General features: G+C 43.2%; 1 protein-coding gene across 1 annotated transcript in view; it reads left to right on the forward strand.

The window, feature by feature from the left end:
- LOC311225892 (uncharacterized protein) overlaps nucleotides 1-10,667 on the forward strand; it is a 32,590-nt gene extending 21,923 nt beyond the window's left edge. The window contains exons 10-11 of the mRNA XM_084311284.1: nucleotides 6,415-8,042; nucleotides 9,592-10,667. Of these exons, the coding sequence (XP_084167410.1) occupies nucleotides 6,415-8,042; nucleotides 9,592-10,185 (2,222 nt within the window). The 3' untranslated portion in view covers nucleotides 10,186-10,667. The remainder of the gene's footprint in view (nucleotides 1-6,414; nucleotides 8,043-9,591) is intronic.
- Nucleotides 10,668-19,957: the final 9,290 nt, after the last annotated feature.

Below are 19,957 nucleotides of genomic sequence, written 5' to 3' on the forward strand. Positions count from 1 at the left end.
CTACAAGTTCAAGAACTTGAACTTGTAGTTATGGTTAGATTTATATATTGGGGGGGGATATATCATATTTTTTTATATAATCAAAAAGTGGTTCAATAGTGGGAGAGCAGAGATGCTCCGAATGCTCTTATGGCCAGGCGTCTATGATTCACTGATACAAAGTAAAATAGTGCAGTGCAATAAAATAGTTAGTAAAATAGAATAAAATAATGCAATAGTGCATTGCAATAAAATAGTTATCATCGTATTTAATCGGGAGGCCGGTAAGGAGTGCATTACAGTAGTCGAGTTGGCTTGAGATAAAGGCATGGATCTGGTTTTCAGCGTCCTTTTGATTTATAAATGGCCGTACTTTAGCTATGTTTCTAAGGTGGAAGAATTAAGTTTTTGTCAACTTGTTGATTGTGATTTAAAGCTTAGGTCTGAGTCTACCATAACACCAAGACTTAACTCACTCAAATACAGTTAGCAGCTGGATAGACCACAGATGGAAATTAGCTTCTGCTAAATCTGGTGCAAACATATTTTCATGTAACAATGATGAATTAAAAAAAAAAAAAAAAAATTTAAATAGATTCGGGGCTTTTCAGAATACATCCGGGGCTTGAGCCCAGGTAGCCACCCCCTAGCTCCGCCCCTGGTCTGAACCACTGCTTATCATTAAAAAGTCTGTAAAGTAGTATACTCTGTTGTTCTGCTAGTCAAGAAGATGTGTGCAGTGTCTCTCACCTGATCTAGACCCTCTATACCTGATCTAGACAATAATAATAACAAATTGTATTTGTATTGCACTTTTCGTTCACTAGGATCCCAAAGTGCTACAGGGTTAAAACAGTTAAACATTTTAATAATTATTCACAATAATAAAAATAAAATACAGAATAAAAGTTAAATAAAAATAGAACATAGTTAACACTTTGAGTGCCACGCCGTGTTTTCCTTTTTACCCCCTTGAATGCCACGGTCCACTCCCAATGTTAACGTTAATATCGCCTAATCTATGTTTTAAATTATGGCTATGTGTCTAATCTGCCCGTCGCTTATCAAAGAATCATTTTCCAGTCAGTGTTGTCAAGGCAGATTGGTTTTTTATCGCTTCATTTCCGTTTGAGAGCATTTTGAAAAGCACCCGTTTTCAGGTGAAAAACAACATATTCTATGATAATCGCCTTTTACTGGAATATTCCAGAACGTTGATATTTGTCGGCCTATTTATGAATCGTTTTCAAATAAACGCTAGATGATCAATAGTATACGTGCACACACTCACGTTTGAGCCGCGCGCTGATAATAGCTGCTTTCATTTCCTCATGGATTTTACAGTGAAACAGCTAGAGCACATATCACAAAAAAGCTTATATCTCCTCGAAAACGAGTCTGATTATTCTAACACTGATAACATAGATTCCTTACCTGACATCAGATGGTATCCAAATGGTATATTCCAATTCCTGATCACCATTTGAAAAAATCGATAAGTGTATAGATCTAACGTGTATACAGTAGAACTCATGATCCGCGGGGCTCAGAGGCTCCAGAATGAACTCTGGTAACTCCGGCTACATCAGTGGACTGGAAAATGTGGACTGGAATATTTTCTTTTCCCCATCAATTTTCATTGAGTCCATTCCAAAAGGGTGATTTACCATCTGGGAGACGATAGGGGGCGCTTTTTTCACATCTGATCGCCGGCGGCCCCTGGATTTCCAACAGTAGGCTCGGGTGATGCAATATGATTTCAGATCGCTAAAAAAATTATAATAATAAAATTCCGAGAAAAGCCGTGACGTGACTTTCAATGTCACTATCGTAAACCCGAGAAAAGCCGTGACGTGGCGCTCAAAGTGTTAAAATAAACAGAAAATTAAAGACAACAGCACAAGAAAAAACTAGCAATCAAAGGCCTTTTGAAACAGATAGGTTTTCAGGCCTGCTTTAAAAGACTCCAGGCTCTGTGGTGCCCTCAGCTGGATGGGGAGGCTGTTCCACAGGCGTGGTGCAGCCGAGCAGAAGGCTCGGTCACCCATGGTGCAGAGCCGGGTACTGGGGACCAGAAGGAGCAGGCTACCTGCAGATCTGAGGGTACGGGTCGAGGATTGTGGAGTGATGAGTTCCTGAAGGTAGAGGGGTGCGTGTCCGTTTATGCATTTATGGGTGAGCATCAGGATTTTGTAGTTGAGACGGGGAGCCAATGTAGTGAGTGGAGGATGGGGGTTATGTGCTTGTGTTTACGGACTCAGTATCCTGGCAGCGCTGTTTTGGATGTATTGCAGCTTTTGGATGCTCTTGCCAGGAATCCCGATGAAGAGTCCGTTACAGTAGTCCAGTCTTGAGGAGACAAAGGCATGGACAAGCTTCTCTGTGTCTGAAAGGGTTAAAGTGGGACGGAGTTTGTAGGGGTGGGGGGGGGGAAATCGACACGTAGTAGTATCGCGATACTTTGCGTGGCGATACTGTATCGATACAGGGACGCCAAGTATCGATATTTAATTATTCATTAAAAAATATATAATTTTTTTTTGTATAAGGAAGTTGCATTATTCATTTCAATACCTGTAATAGTACAGTAGTCCACACACACACACATGTGCATTCAGTTAAGTTGGATTATGACTGTAATACAAACGGTTCAGTTTGTCAGGTACATGCAACACAGATTACAGTGTTTACATCTGTCTGCTTGAGAAAATACCATGTTCTGCAATAAAAATTATTGAAGTGAGATGAACAGACTGAACTTTATTTTATTAGATAAAACATGTTGACAAAGTTTTACTTTGCAGTTGAAAAAAGGTAAGAAATAAAATTTGATCAAAAAAAATTGAAAAAAATCCGCAATACTCAGCGTATCGCGATATATTTAGTATCGTGATACTATCGTATCGTGATGCAAGTATCGCGATAGTATCGTATCGTGAGGTCTCTGGCGATTCCCACCCCTAGGAGTTTGGATATATTTTTTAGGTGATAGAATGAGGTCTTGCAGAGGTATGTGGATGTTGAAGGTCAGGTGGGGGTCAAATCGAACCCCCAGATTTGTGACTGAGGGGGGGGGGCATCTATACCATGATCTATTCTAGACTCTATATACCTGATCTAGACTCTATACCTGATCTAGACTCTACCTGATCTAGACCCACCTGATCTAGACTCTTTATACCTGATCTAGACTGTCTATACCTGATCTAGACACGTTATACTGTACCTGATCTAGACTATACCTGATGTACTGGTGTTAATTTTGTCAACTAAATTGATGACGAAAGATGTTCGTCATACAAAATAATTATAACTTTTCTTAATGCCATCGTCCCGACAGAGCAGTGTGACGGGGAGCTCTGTTATTAGCATTAGCTGAAGAGCTATTTGAAAAGCTAGTTTTAGCTTTAACGTTACCTTGGCTAAAGTTGGGACTATTCATAATCCAGCTGCAGACCTGCAAGCAAAGTACAGCAAGTTGGCAATGGAGTATTCCAAGGTAAATCACTTTTTCACCAGTAACGTTACATTCTTTCCATCTAGCTCACGCTAACTGGCTAACCTAGCTCACGCTAATGTGGCTAACTGATCGACCTCTCGCACACAATTAATGACATGTTGCGGACAGCCATACCGGTGACAATGTTTAGCTTTTAGTGCCAAATGATAAGCGTCTGAGGCGGAGTCTCAAAAGAGAATGTTGAATATTTATTGTGCATTAAAAATCACAACAGAGCCTCTGCTACTAACCAACCTAAACGGAGCCTTCTGGAAGCAAGTGCAACAACGTATAATGTCCGTGTGGAACCAATGTGCCAACAACCTTTCCGTGGGTGAAGCATAGTTGTCATTTAATGATACTAATACTAATCTATACAATCACCTGTTGTTGAATAAATACCATTACTTTCTAGTTATTACTAAAACAGTATATATAAAACAGTAGCTGTAAAAAAGAAAAGAAAAAAAAGTTGTATAATTTATATAATTTTTTTAGTACATTAACTATAAATAGACAAATGTCGTCCGTTTTCGTCGACAAAATCTAGACTAAAACAAAAAAGACAAGTTAGACAAAAACTGACTAATACTAAAATGCTCAGACATTTAGTTGACAAACTGACTAAACGAAAAATAAATGAAGATGACTAAATATGATAAACGAAAAAGGAGCACTTGACACATGACTAAGACTAAAACTAAAATGAAAATAGCTGCCAAAATTAACACTGCTGGTAAAAATACAGCGTGATTATCCAAAATGGCCGTCCGCTGCCTTCATTCAGATGCACAAGTCAAAACAATGGACTTCTTCGTCTTCTTGTTTCACCTTCCCCCACTCTCACCCGCCCGTGTGGGATCTCTTTCGGAGTGGACGCTCGTTGGCTACAACAGTGATCAATAATTTTCACCATCAGCAGTTCAGGACCGTTCATTACCGGACGTGGTCATTTGACGGAGAGGCCTGTCAAATGACGCTCGCCGGATATATTGTCATGTAACTTGAGAACCGAAGCATGCAATTGGTCGAGTGTGGTGGCGATCCAAAGGCGGCAAATTCAACTGGGTTCGCACAAGGTCCTTGAAGTGCTTAAAGTGCTTGATTTTTTACCAAAAAAATTCAAGGCCTGGAATTCCTTGAAAACAGCCCATTTTGTAACAAGGTGCTTAAAAAGTCCTTGAAATTCAAATCAACCATTCGCATTGAAAGTTTTGTTCATCCATGATAAAATTGTTCTGACTCAAGAAATAATTTTTTTTTAATTTAAAGGCCAACCTCCAGCTTAAACCCTACTGATCAATTATGGGTAGTTTACGTCATTGGTATATAATTTCATTATTTATTTTTTTCCATTTGACACCGGAAATGCCACTCTGAAAGAGTTAAAAAGGTCCATGCACGAATAACATGCACGCGCGAATCAAAAAAGCTTATCAAACGCCGACGTCACAACAGGACACAGGTGCATATTAATGAGCCGAATCTAATGTTGCTTTTCCACTAAAATAAAGTACTCAGTTTGTCTCCGTGTGGGGAGGCGGGGCTGCTGGTGATCAGCATGAGAGCTCCAGAAATGTCACGTGAAAAACTGCAGACCACTGATTGGTCAGAAGAGAGTCTGAACGAAAACAGAACGCCGCCATCTTTAATGTCTCGCGTAGGATGTCTTATGTATGTTTGCAGCACGAAACAAGTGCAATAAAAAAGGATACAGTCACTGTGTATTCTGCCTCATTTATTGATGAAACAAAACCGACATCAACACAATTTGCCACCGAGCGGAGAGTTTAGTCTGACAAAAAGATCGCTGATTAGGTACGCTTGTTGTTGGGGTTAGGGACGAGTGGTAACGTTAGTTAGCCTAATGCTAACGTTAGCAGATAGACACGAGAGGCTAGGTAACGTTAAAGCTTGTAGAATAGACACAATGAGGTAACGTTAGCGTTAGCATAATAGACACAACGAGAGTCTGGTTAATGTTGTTATTGATTGAATGAAAACTGTGTTTTACTCTGGCTTGCCAAGCTCATCATAGCCCCTTTCGTGACTGATGCACCGAGTGAATCCACAGTCACTTGCTCCTTAATAGGAAACCAACCTAGATTTACCATGAAGGACTGGTTCTGGCCGAACCGTTCGTTATACAAGTATCACAGAGACATTTCAAATGTACTCACAGTTGCACGAGGGTTTCGGACAGAGATACGGGATGGTTTGAAAGCTCTGCGTTGCTAATAAACATTTTAAATATTTTTTATAAACTGCTCAAAACGGCATTATTTCCGGCGTTGGCTGCCTGGTGTGATCACAGCGCATGCGCATCATGCACCCAACGCCGGAAATAATTCTCCGCCTCCTTGCTACTGCCTGTGACTCACAGAGCCCCCTGGTGACCAACACCTGTTGTGACGACATTACACGCGCACGTTATGAACCATTGATTAAAATATGCACGTGCGTGGTGATTGTGTTGGGCAGACAAAATGTTTTGATAAAAACGCTAAAACTGGGTCAATTTCAATACTTTTCTTTCCAATTCTTCATGAAAGTCACTGTTGGCCTAGTCCACATTGTTTATTGAACAAAAATACAACGTGGAGGTTGACCTTTAAAGTAACAAATTGTTGGAAATTGGTTTTAAGCCATACATATTGGATAAATAATTAGCATTTAAAAGTGAATTGTATCCTTTTAAATGCCCTTTTAAAATGAAAAATAGTGCTTAGGAAAGTACTTGAGTCTTTGAATTTCATTTTGCAATGTCTGTGGGAACCCTGATTCAACTTTCGAACGTTGTATTGGATGATCGGCGAAAAATGCAGACGGCAGATGAGCGCAAAGTACCGCGCTGTGAATAAATGTGTGGTGTTAATACGCATTTGTGTTAACACGTTATTTTCACAGCCCTAATAACACTTACCCTCTTCTTCTAGTCGCTGAAACTGCTGCCACCTCACAGGCACTGGCAAGAGTTTCCCGTCCGATCTCAGTGAAATCCCTGCAGAAACGTCCCTTCCTGCAACGGACGTGGGAAGAGAAGGTCTTGGTGAAGATGCTGGGGCCCGAGCGACCCGCCCTGGAGATACGGCAGCCTTCGACAGACGGCAACAAGCACATGATCTTCTCGAAGTGCTCGTACGGTAAAACATCCTGGCTCACCGGCTGCTGCCAGGACCGGGCTCTGTTCTGCTTCCCATGCCTGCTCTTCCAGGCCGTGGGCACAGACCCGGCATGGACCGCGGCGGGGATCACCGATATGCAACATTTAGCGGCAAGAATAGAGGCACATGAACGGCATGAGGGCCACATGATAAATGTGCTCAAGCTGATGCAGTTCGACAAGGGGTTGGCTTCTGCTCAGCAGGGGAAGTCAGTCGGCGTCCAGCAGCACAACGAGGCAGTGACCACGAAGCGCTGCATCTTATCCTGGATGACCGACTGCGTGCTGTTCGGCGGCACCGTCGTGTTCGCTCCGGAGACCGGCAGCAGGACGAACGCGTCTCTGAGCACGGGACCGTTTTCCGGTTTACTAGACTTTGTGGCCAAACTTGACACCATCCTGCACAACATGGAGTGTTTCTTGGGGTTCAGAGGCCGTTCCAAAGCGTCCGTGATCGACGACTGGCTGGACTGCATGCTGTCCGTGACGCGGGAACACGTCCGTGCGGAGATGGGCAGCGCCGACTTCCTGTCGTTCCAGTTTGACGAGAAGTCCGGCATCTCCGCGCGGCGCCAGCGGCTGCTCGCGTTCCGCTACGTCGACCGGTCCGACGAGTTGCAAGAGAGATTTTACGAGTTCATCCCTGTCCAGAACATGATGACGGACGAGATCGCCAAAACACTGTTGGGCCGCCTGGATGGCGTTTTGACCGACGTACGCGAGGGTCGGGGCGTCGCCCAGGCCTGCGACGGCGCTGCTGGTGGAGTGCCGGGTGAAATAAAGCGCGTTTACCCGCACACTCCTGGCGTTTACCAGGTCCACTCCAACACGTACCGGCTGGGTCCAGTAATGCAGCAGGTGACCAGCCGCATCCCATCCGTCGGTGCTTTCTTCTCCAACGTTAGCACCCTCTGCGCTTTCTTCTCCTCTCCCGCGACGGCGAGCGTGCTCCGCGCGGTGATCGCGCAACATTCCACGGGATCCGTCCCCGCACAGTGGGACTTCCAGAGCAGCGGCGTGTACATTGTGTCCGAGCACAGGGAAGATATGGCCCGTTGCCTGGAGCTCATCATGTCCAGCGGTGAGCCGCTCCTTCCTGAGACTGTGCAAGAGGCGGAAGTGTTTCAGAGACTGCTGGAGGACGAGGAGTTCGACTTCCTCCTGGATCTGTTCCACGCCGTCATGCCGCATGTGGACACTCTCTCTGGGCGGCTCCAGGACTCTGTCATGCCATATGTGGACACTCTCTCTGGACGCCTCCAGGACACGATCTCTCCTCAGGCCGTCCTGAAGAGCTTCACAGAAACGATGAGGGGGATTAAAATGTCCGTTCCCTCTCTCTATGCTAAACGCAAGATGTCTCCAGTACAGCAGGACCAAATGGATTACCAGGCTGCAGAGGTGAGTGACGTCACATGTATTGGCTTGTTGTTCATTCATGTTGCTAGTGGTATAGTGGTGGTACAGTATTGGAACATTAGTGTGAAATTGGTTATTTATAATAAAATATATACTTATGATCAAAAAGTACAGACCATCAGCTATTGTATTTGACAATTCATTTGGTAATTGCAATTTTGCTTGCATGTTACATTATATACTTTTGCTGCAGGTAATCCGCCAATTTTCAGTTGAGTAAGCATTTGGACAAATTAAATACAAGACGGCAAAATGGCTACGGTCAAGATTTGGGTATCCAAGTCGTTGTTTTTTGCGGGGCTACCGGTAGCTTGGTGCATCTGGCGAGAGCTTGTATGGAACGTGCAAGAATAAAAAAAAATTTGTCGCTATGTTTTTTTTATTTTAATTTTGTATGGTTGTGAAATTGGTATTCAATTTAGCTCTTAACTCAATCAGCGCAAGACCCGAGGATAGGATATCTTGCCGACCGTTCAGAGTATAGTCTGGTTTTCATTATTTCTTTTATTCGATAATTCTATTCATTTCTCTCACACGGACCTGGGGTTAATATGGGGAATCATCCTGAGATCGCCAAAGTGCAATACCGGCCGCATCCAGCCAGGTGGCAGTATCGAGCACCCTTTGAAACCTTATATCTTGCCCTGTGTTACGCTCAAATGTCTCCGGGCGCAGTTTTCTTTGTCAGACGAGTCGAGCGGTTATCCCGATCGCATTGAGAAGCGTCAAATTCCCCCGATATATCTGTTGTGGTGGATTATGTTGGCAACACGATGGACACCAATACTGGGACTCGCGATCAGACAATTGGAATATTATTTTTGGGGTACCTCCTAGTGAAGGTAAGGACTAAATGATACCAATCCTGCTTTGATCCAACCATGATTTCACATCGATTGCAACGTGTGTGTGTGTAACGTTACTCCACAACGTATACCGTTGGTGACGATCAAAGCATCAAAAAACGCCCCCGCCCCCCCCTTTCATGCATTCATGATGAAACATAATACCTATTATATACATTTGATTTGGAAATAGTAGCGTGTCCAGGCGAGAAATTCACATATTGCTGCATATCGTCGTTTTCTGGGATTAGACAGGATCACTCTAAAACTATACTTATATTCACCACGGTATAACACGTGAACGTATGGATGACATTTTTTATTATTTTTCACATATTGAACGATAGATAGTTGATGTCAAATGGGCCATAGTATTGTATCCATAGCTATAATATAGATATAGCCCTGCAAACACCGCCACTTATTCCTATCTCTTAGACTTAGAGCGTTGGCGTTGTAGGAACAAAATATGCTCAAGTCCGTGGCGTCCAAAGAGTTAAGTGGTATTAAAAAAAAAAGGGCCTTAAAATGTCTTAAATTGAACTTGTTGAAACCTGCACTTACCCTGATTAAGAAGAGCGGTCAGCTAAACCTGAATAACACCTGCATGTGTATCTCAGTCTGACCTAATGAAACACAAGTTCCCATAATCCCCTTTGTAATGCTGCTGTGTTGTCACTCCCCAGGTGTGTGACGTCATCGTGTCCCACGTCAAGGAGCGCTTCTCCTTCAACGGACACGTCCACACCGCCGCGTTGCTGCGCGCCGACATGTTCCCGCAGTACAGAGCGGAGTTCCCCGACGCGTCTCTCTGCGCCGTTGTCGACGCCTACCCGGTGCTGAAAGAGTCCAAGCTGCGGGCGGAACTCTCCCGCATCTACAGCGGCGAGGAGAAGGAGGAGCAGTTGCGGGCCTGCGGTGGTCGGGCCGTAGCTATGCTGAAGCACTTCACCCGAAACAACCTGCAGGGCGCGTTCTCGGAGACTGTGGCTCTGCTGAAGATCCACGTGACCACGCCCATGTGCACAGAGTCCCAGAGGCCCTTGTCCACCCGGGGCAGGATCGAGGCCTTTCTGAAGAGCCCCGCACCCGGGCGGCAGCTGAACGCCATGGTTTCCGTCAAGAGGAAACTGATTTCTGACATTAAGGACTTCACCAAAAAGGTCATAGAGAAATTTGCAGCTCTGCAAGAGAGAAAAGCAGTGTTTATTTACGTAGACCAAAGATGCACCGTTATGCTTTGCAACTGCAGTCGATATTCTCATAAAGTCTGTGTTTAGCCGCTCCTATCTCTGTACTCTCTATTACCTAGCTATTGTCCAAGCGAATGAGTGAATGAATGGGAATCGAAGAGAGAGTGAGACGTAGCCTGCATGAGAGACATTTTGAGAGGAATCGAACAAAAATGGAGAAGTGGCGGAAGTACTGCAATTATTATTTGAATGTAAAGAAATCTACTAGCCTACTCTGGGAAGGCTAATTATTATTATTTGAATGAAAATAAATTACTACTCAGGGAAGTAGCCTACTGTAGGCCTACAACTGCATTTTGTATTATGCCTAATTATTTCACAGTGGCACAGGATCATTTGCCAAGCTTTCGTTCATTTTCAAATAAAACTAATTGTATCTTATGTTAAGTTACCGGTAACCTCTTAACTGGAGCCCCCAAAAGTGGCCATTTTAGTATTCGTTTTTGAGGACTGCATACTTTTTTAGCAAACCAAAATACTATACTTTATACTTATAGCGTCATGCATGAGCCTCGTCTCTTTTGAAAGATAACATTCTGACGTTTCTGATTCAATAAAGAAAATTCACTTTTAGTGCTAATGAAATAGAGTAACATAGGTCTGAACTTGAGTTGAACTTGAACTTGTGTACCCAAGTTTTTCTGTAGTAGTTGCAATATCCAAAAGTATATTTCCAAAAAAAAATGTATGGCTGAGAAAACACCCTATGTCCATAGCCTGAAGTATTGTGTAGTACATGTCCAAATTTCATAAATAATCCATTCAGAAATGAGTGATGGAACGATGTTGGTAAAAAGTGTAAAAAAAAAAAAAAAGTTTGGTAAAAAGTGAGAAAAAAAAGTCTGCCGGTTTCCATTTTCTCATAGACTCCAATGCATTCTGCGCATTTTTTACTTCCTGTTTTTGCTTGTGACTTTTCACCTAGATCCCTGATTCATTCATCCCCATGTTGGGTATCATTGGAAAGCCACACTCATTGGTTACAACCCTGTCCAATAATTTTCGAGATCTCCAAATGATTGACGGGGCGAGAGCCTCTAGAGTGGTATTCGAAAAAATTCAAAGTCTGCTAAAGACTTTGGCGCACGCCTCACATATCGGCATTTAACTCGAACACAAATAAGGCTTTAATTTGATCTACCTATATATTGTATTTAAAAATATGCACACCCGAGCCGCTAGAGGTCGCCAAAGTGGCGTGTCACACCGGTGGGCAAATCGTCCTCAAAATGTCCCGGGCCGGGTCGTGCCAGTTAAGTTAATCTTGTCTTGTTAGAGGAAATGGCATGTTTGTAGCCTAAAATGTATTCTAGCCTACATTTAGGTCAGGACCAGGTTAGGTGGCACTCGAAAATATTTGTAACTACCCAGTACCCAAGTGGGGCCTGATTGAAAAAGTTTGGGAACCAATGATGTAGTATAAGGAGATGGGTAAAAAAGATTATGCGATGCCTTTTGTCGAGATTTAGACAAATACTAATTCCTTTTGGTTTTTATGTATGGTCAATTGTTATTTATCATGAACAATGATATGGGCTTCTAAGTTGTTGTTTACATTTTAAAAGTTTTCATTAACACTTTGAGCGCCACTCACGGCTAATCTCGGGTTTACGATAGTTACGTTGAAAGCCACGTCACGGCTTTTCTCTGATTTTTTATTTTAGCGATCTGAAATCATATTGCATCACCCGAGCCTACCGTTGGAAATACAGGGGCCGCCGGTGATCAGATGTGAAAAAAGCGCCCCTATTGTCTCCCAGATGGTAAATCACCCTTTTGGAATGGACTCAATGAAAATGGATGGGGGGAAAAAAATATTCCAGTCCACATTTTCCAGTCCACTGATGCAGCCGGAGTTACCAGAGTTCATTCTGGAGCCTCTGAGCCGCGGCGAGCATGGGTTATATACTGTACACACGTTGGATCAATATACTTATCGATTTTTTCGAATGGTGATCAGGAATTGGAATATACCATTTGGATACCATCTGATGTCAGGTAAGGAATCTATGTTATCAGTGTTAGGATAATCAGACTCGTTTTCACAGAGATATAAGGTTTTTTGTGATATGTGCTCTAGCTGTTTCACTGTAAAATCCATGAGGAAATGAAAGCAGCTATTATCAGCGCGCGGCTCGAACGTGCGTGCGTGCACATATACTATTGATCATCTAGCGTTTATTTGAAAACGATTCATAAATAGGCCGACAAATATCAACGTTCTGGAATATTCCAGTAAAAGGCGATTATCATAGAATAGGTTGTTTTTCACCTGAAAACGGGTGCTTTTCAAAATGCTCTCAAACGGAAATGAAGCGATAAAAAAACAATCTGCCTTGACAACACTGACTGGAAAATGATTCTTTGATAAGCGACGGGCAGATTAGACACATAGCCATAATTTAAAACATAGATTAGGCGATATTAACGTTAACATTGACGCCGATGGTGGCATTCAAGGGACTAAATGTGAATTAACCCACGGCACTCAAAGTGTTAAAAGAGGTATTATGCCATGTCCCCAGTGCTGTTCATTCAACTTCAATCTAAAGTTTATTTAATGTTCCTGGTCAAACTCTATTTAACACTTTCAGCGGCAGCCGTTTTATCCATCCTTGTTTAACCTTTATTTACCCAGGGTAGGTTCGCTGAGCACAAATGCTCTTTTTCTGCTACGCCCTGCTTCACATTCACACAGTTCCATTCATACCTGTGAGAGAAATCGTGGTTTTTCAATGTATGTGATGTATAGATTGGGGGGAGATGACCGCATCTAAAGGGGCCAGGTCAGAGAGGTCAGAAATGTGCATGCCTTAGCAGACGGTGATAGAAGAAGCGGTTCAGAGGCAGGAGCCAGCAGAATGTTTTGAATTCTGTCAAGAACATCAACAAGATAACGGCGGTCACAGGAGACAGAGAGCAGAGCGATGGGGGGTGGGGGGGGGGGGGGGGTTTGGCACACGGTAATGAAAGCTGTTGTCATGGCAGCGGCACATGACAACCAGAAGAGGGGAGGGCTGTCGTTGCTATGGCGAGAATATAGGAAAGTGAGTTTCTTCCAGGTGTAAGGCAGACTGAGACTAAGAACGACTGAGAAACGAATCCCACGGGAGAGGAGACACCATCAGAGACTTTGAGCTCCCTCCTCATCACGGAGAGGGGGGGGGGGGGGGGGGGGGCACATCATCATTAGCTTCGGCTAACACGAGGAGGGTTTTGGCTAACGACCAGGCCTGACCACTATTAGACTGAATAGCAGAAGGACGATAGCAAGGACGATACAATTTGATAACATCTGATCATGAGGTTCTGTTTATTTAATAAACAACGCTCTCCAAGAAAGGCATCATGCTGTCAAAGTGTTGAATTCTTACGAAGGTGGAGAATACTTATGCTGCGGATTGCACTAACGGGGAATGATAAGGATTGTACAGCCGGTATATGAGACGTCGGAGAGATAAAATTACACAACGCAGAGGGAGTGGATGGAGAGATGATAACACAAGCCAAACAGACGAAGACGTGATACTGGCCGATTGATCAGAATCTAACACCTGGGAGCTGCCCAGTACAACCACAGTCTGACACCATTGGCCACTGAGCAACTCCACTGGAGCAGTTGGGGGTTAAGTGCCTTGCTCAAGGGCACTTCCTGCCGGTTCCGGGGATCAAACCGGCGACCTTCTGGTCACAAACCCGCTTCTCTAACCATTAGGCCACCGCTGCCCCCAAATGGGCCACGCTTTAAAAGATAGGCATTTTCACTGTGCGTCATGATGTTTGGAGGGCTATATCTATATTCTATATTATAGCTATGGAGAAAATACTATACTCATTTGACAGTCACTATCTCTCGTCCAACATGTAAAAAAAAAAAAAAAAGAGTAAATTCTCTCATGTATACGTTCGCGTTTTATCCCATGGTGAATATTGTATAGTTTCAGAGTGATCCTGGCTAATTCCTGGAAGCTGCGTTATAGAGCGATATGTGAATTTTGCTAAAGGCGTTCGCGTTTCTCGCCTGGACATGCTACTGTTTCCAAATCAAAGATATATAATAGGTATTATGTTTCATCATGAATGCATCAAAGGGGGGGGGGGGGGGGGGGGGGCGTTTTTTGATGCTCTGATCGTCAGCAACGGCATTCGATTTCCAGTATTGATGTCCACGGGTCCCTGACATGAACTTGCACAAAATATGCATGCAGTGTGCTGAATGCGTTTCAAAGTGCTCGGATGGAGCGATTAACTTGGCTTGGTCTAAATTCTCCGCCCGGACCATATATAATGTAACACACAGTGTGAAATAAGGATTCAAAGGGTGGGCGATACTGCCACCTAGCAGGATTCGGCCGGTATTGCACTCTCTGGGTCTCAGAATGAGTTCCAATGGTAACACCAAGGTCCGTGAGACTAATGAATAAAAAAAATCTAATAAAAGAAAAAACGATAAATGATCGAAAACCAGACTATACTCTGGTTTTGGCGCTCAACGGTTGGCGAGATAACCCGACTATAGTTGGCCGTGAAAGTGTTAATCAAATGCTATTTTCATTCAAAACAACAAGGTTGTATGTTCGTCTCCAGCGTCACTGTCCACCCTTTTGAGCTGTTTACTGTCCCTTCAATTAAGAAGAAAAAATATTTCTACCTCTTACTATCTGATTTTGACGTTTTAATAAGTGAGTTTTATGTTTTAAAAATAACTGTCCACCCTGTTAAGTATTGAGATCAATCAATTTGAATAAATAAAAAAAAGGGTTTGAAGAATTATAGATTCCTCATCAAATATTGAAGGTCATGCTAGTAAATATGCTAACACAGACAGGCTAAAGGCTAACTTTAGCTGAAAATGTCCACCCTTATTCAACTAACAGGGTGGACATATATATAGTAATGTTGACTTATAACAATATGTGTTGCCATGTATGCAGTGTTTTCCCTATATGCATTCAACAGCAGCATTCTTTCATTTTTTTTTTTTTTTTTTTTTACAACTAGTTTATAACTAATATTTATTTGCCCCTGGTTGTCTTACACTGATAAGTTAACACATAGCAGTGGGATGAGGTGCAAAGCATTGATCCAGGTGCCATGCTGCAAAATAACATCCTGGGGGAAACACTGATATGTATATTATATTGTATATTATGTATAGGTATATTATATATAGGAAATATGTATATTTTATTGTATATTATATATAGGTATATTATATTGTATATTATTATGTATAGAATATAGGTATATTATATTGTATATTATTATATATTCGTATATTATATTGTATATTATTATTATTATGTATAGGATATAGGTTATTGCCTAAAGGAAATGCATGCATTTGTTTAAGAATGGCATCCCCACTAAGTGCAGCTGAATCACTCACAGCAGCGTTACAGAGCATGCTGTGATGCTGTCTGACCCAGAGAGAAGACAATACCTTCAGAAAGAGATCGAAAAGTGGAGAAGGGAAAGGCATAAAGACTGGTATCAATGAAGTTGGTGAGAGAGAAAAGGGCAGGGAGGAAGAACTGGAGGGAGGTAAAGAAAGCCAGAGCCAGAGAATCACAGAACAGAACACTCTCCATGATCAAAACAGCAAAGAAAAAATTCATCAATGACAAAACCGAGGAAAACAAAAACAAACCGCGTGAACTTTGGAAATTACTCAATAACCAACTAGGCTGCAGTAAAAAACTTAAAACCAGATTCTCAAACATAAACATAAAGACGGACAACACGCTCATCACAGAAAAGCTGGATGTAGCCAATTACTTAAATAGTTTCTTCACAAACATAGCCACAACACTGGTAAACAAACTACCCTCCCACTCAGGGCATTATGGGGTAGAACACATAGTAGCTTACTACAAAAACCTAGGGGTCCACAAAGACGACTTCAAACTGGAAATGGTAACAACAGATGAGGTACTCAAAAAACTGAGCGCCCTCCAACCTAACAAGGCCACTGGCCATGACAACATCCCCTCCAAATTCCTCAGAGACTCAGCAGCCGCCATCACCCCAGTCATCACACACATAATAAACCTCTCTATAAAACAGGGACACGTCCCCAAGGACTTCAAAATTGCGAGAGTGACCCCTCTGCACAAAAAAGGCAGTAAATTAGACCCAGGCAACTACCGCCCTGTTTCTATCCTTACCTCCATCTCGAAAGTCATGGAAAAAATTGTATACGAACAGGTCGAAAAATACCTTGCGGAAAAAAATCTAATCTACGAATTCCAATCTGGCTTCAGAACATCCCACTCCACTGACACATGCCTTCTCTATTTAAACGACCACATCAAACAAGAGGTGGACGCGGGCAAATACTGCGGCATGGTCATGCTGGACCTACAAAAGGCCTTCGACACTGTCAATCACACCATTCTGATTGACAAGCTAAAAGCAATTGGTTTTGATAGTCTATCAGTGAGCTGGATACAATCCTACCTGGAGGGGAGAGAGCAGATGGTGGAGGTAAACGGTACCCTATCCCCCCCCCCTCACAGTAAACTGTGGTGTTCCACAAGGAAGCATACTAGGTCCGCTACTGTTCCTAATTTATGCAAATGACATGTCGTCAGCTTGTGACTGCAACTTGTTCCTGTTTGCGGACGACTCAGCCCTGCTGGTCTCTGACAAGAACAAATTACAGGTTGAAAAAACCCTCAGCTCAGAACTAAGCAAAATCTGCATATGGCTCGCTGATAACAAACTATCATTACACATGGGCAAAACAGAGTCCATTCTCTTCGGTTCAAATAACAAACTCAGCAAGACCGACGGCTTCTCAGTTACAGTGGGTGACAATATTGTCACAAGGAAAGAAGATATTACCTACCTGGGTTCCATCCTAGAGGCAAATCTTTCCTGTGACAAAATGGCATCCAATGTAATAAAAAAAGTCAACCAACGAACTCGTTTCTTGTACCGGATCTCCTCACTGGTAAACAAGAATACCCTGAAGACTCTAGCAGGAGCACTCATTCAAGGGTACTACGACTATGCTTGCACCTCATGGTACCAAAGCACCTCAAAGGCGCTAAAAACAAAATTACAAACATCTCAAAACAAACTGGTCAGACTACTGCTTGACCTTACTCCTAGAACCCACCTCACCCCTGCCCACTTTGACAACCTAGGATGGCTTAGAGTAGACGACAGAGTACAGCAACTTGCAATGGGCCTGGTCTACAAGATACACTACACGACCAAGGTACCCATGTACATGACTAAATACTTCCCAAAGGTCAGTGAATACCACGATCACAACACCAGAGGGAGCTCCACAAATCATGTTAAACCCAGATTCGGCTCAAACAAGGGACTAAACACGTTTCGCAATTATGCCACATCAATGTGGAACGCCCTACCCAAAGCTGTAAAGGAATGTGAATCACTACCCACTTTCAAAAACACTCTCAAAAAACACCTAAGGGAGACTGCAACTCGAAACTAGCCCCTGTAAATGTCCGAACACAACCCCCGCCAATGTACAGTAAATTACCAAGTATGGTCTTGTCAATAATCCAATGTACAGTGTTTGTACAGTTGTACAGTGTCCCCCCCCCACCCCTCCTACCCCCCCCCCCCCCCCCCCCCACCACCCACCAACCACCTCCAATGTACAGTCCCCACCCACCCCTCCTACCCACCCCCCCCCCCCCCCCCCCCCCCACTCCTACCCCCCCCCCCCCCCCCCAACCACCTCCAATGTACAGTCCCACCCCCACCTACCCAATCCAATGTACAGTTTCTACGCCTAATGTATATACTCTTTTCTTTCTGGACTCTTTTTTGTATCACAAATACAGTACTGTAATTGCAAATCTGGTATGTCATAAATGTATAGATGTAGCAGTACTGTCTATCTGTATGTCATGTATGTCATATATGTTACGATGAATTGGAAATGGGGGACCCTGGTGTAAACAAGACGAAAGTCTTTCTCTGGTCTGCATCCCCTTAACAATTGTATGTATTGAGCTGTACTGCACTGTACCCATTCTGCAAATCTGTTAATAAAGTTTTCATTCATCATTCATTCACTCCTGCAACTCCAGAGATTCAGCCAGAACTTCAGCCTTCAAGGTTTTTACAAGTGTAGTAGCCCTGAAAGAATAAATGAAGACAAAGAGTGAGTTGGCTGGTCTTCAATTTGTACCCATTCTGCAATATGTTAATAAAGTTTTCAATCAATCAATCAATGATTATTTTTTTTTTAATTGGAGACACAATGCTTCTGGCCAGTTCTCTTGTGATAAACTCATCACATATAACGGCGGAAACTAGGGGTGTAAATATTTGACCCGATTTTCGATTCGATTACGATTCTTCATCAGGCAAAGATTCAATGCATCATGAAATCTCTTCATTTGACCACGACTCACGAAACGCACCAGGGGCACGCGCGCGTTTTGCGCGAGAACAGCGCGCGTGGTCGTCCACACCGGAAGTCCGACTTCCGAGCGGGCGGAAGCACACGGAGGACCGCGTGATTTCGAAACCTAGCCGCATTTCTAGCAGACGCTCTCTGATTGGCACTGTCTGACGCTCTCTGATTGGCCACTGACGCGTTTGCCCAATCGCTGTGACGAGCTGTGTCTTTGCCATTTCCACGTCAAACAGCCTGCAAATTACCTGGCGTTCTATCGCCATGCTCTAAGACAAACTCTAACCTTAACCAACTTCGAAAGAGTGCCTAAGCTTAACCGTCGAAAGAACTTGCCGTCACGCTCTAAGACAAACTCTAACCTTAACCAACTTCAAAAGAGTGCCTAAGCTTAACCTTCTCTATTTGAACGACCACATCAAACAAGAGGTGGACGCAGGCAAATACTGCGGCATGGTCATGCTGGACCTACAAAAAGCCTTCGACACTGTCAATCACTCCATTCTGATTGACAAGCTAAAAGCAATTGGTTTTTGATAGTCTATCAGTGAGCTGGATGAAATCCTACCTGGAGGGTGAGAGAACAGATGGTGGAGGTAAACGGTACCCTATCCCCCCCCCCCTCACAGTGAGCTGTGGTGTTCCACAAGGAAGCATACTAGGACCGCTACTGTTCCTAATTTATGCAAATGACATGTCGTCAGCTTGTGACTGCAACTTGTTCTTGTTCGCAGACGACTCAGCCCTGCTGGTCTCTGACAAGAACAAGTTACAGGTTGAAAAAACCCTCAGCTCGGAACTAGACAAAATCTGCATATGGCTCGCTGATAACAAACTATCATTACACATGGGCAAAACAGAGTTCATTCTCTTCGGTTCAAATAAACAAACTCAGCAAGACCGACGGCTTCTCAGTTACAGTGGGTGACAATATTGTCACAAGGAAAGATGAAATTACCTACCTGGGCTCCATCCTAGAGGCTAATCTTTCCTGCGACAAAATGGCATCCAATGTAATAAAAAAAAAGTCAAGCAACGAACTCGATTCTTGTACCGGATCTCCTCTCTGGTTGATTGATTGATTGATTGAAAACATTATTAACAGATTGCAGAATGCGTACAATACAGTACAGCTCAATACACACAATTGTTAAGGGGATGCAGACCAGAGAAAGACTTTCGTCTTGTTTACATCAGGGTCCCCCATTTTCAATTCATCTGGACCATATATGACATACATGACATACAGATAGTCAGTACTGCTGACATCTATACATTTATGACATACCAGATTTGCAAATACAGTACTGTTTTGTGATACAGAAGGAGTCAGGAAAAGGGAGTATATACATTTTGACGTAGAAACTGTACATTGGAGGAGGTTTGGGTGTGGGGGTG

The sequence above is a fragment of the Notolepis coatsorum genome (assembly GCF_963971535.1).
Source record: "Notolepis coatsorum genome assembly, chromosome: 3".
NCBI lineage: Eukaryota > Metazoa > Chordata > Actinopteri > Aulopiformes > Paralepididae > Notolepis > Notolepis coatsorum.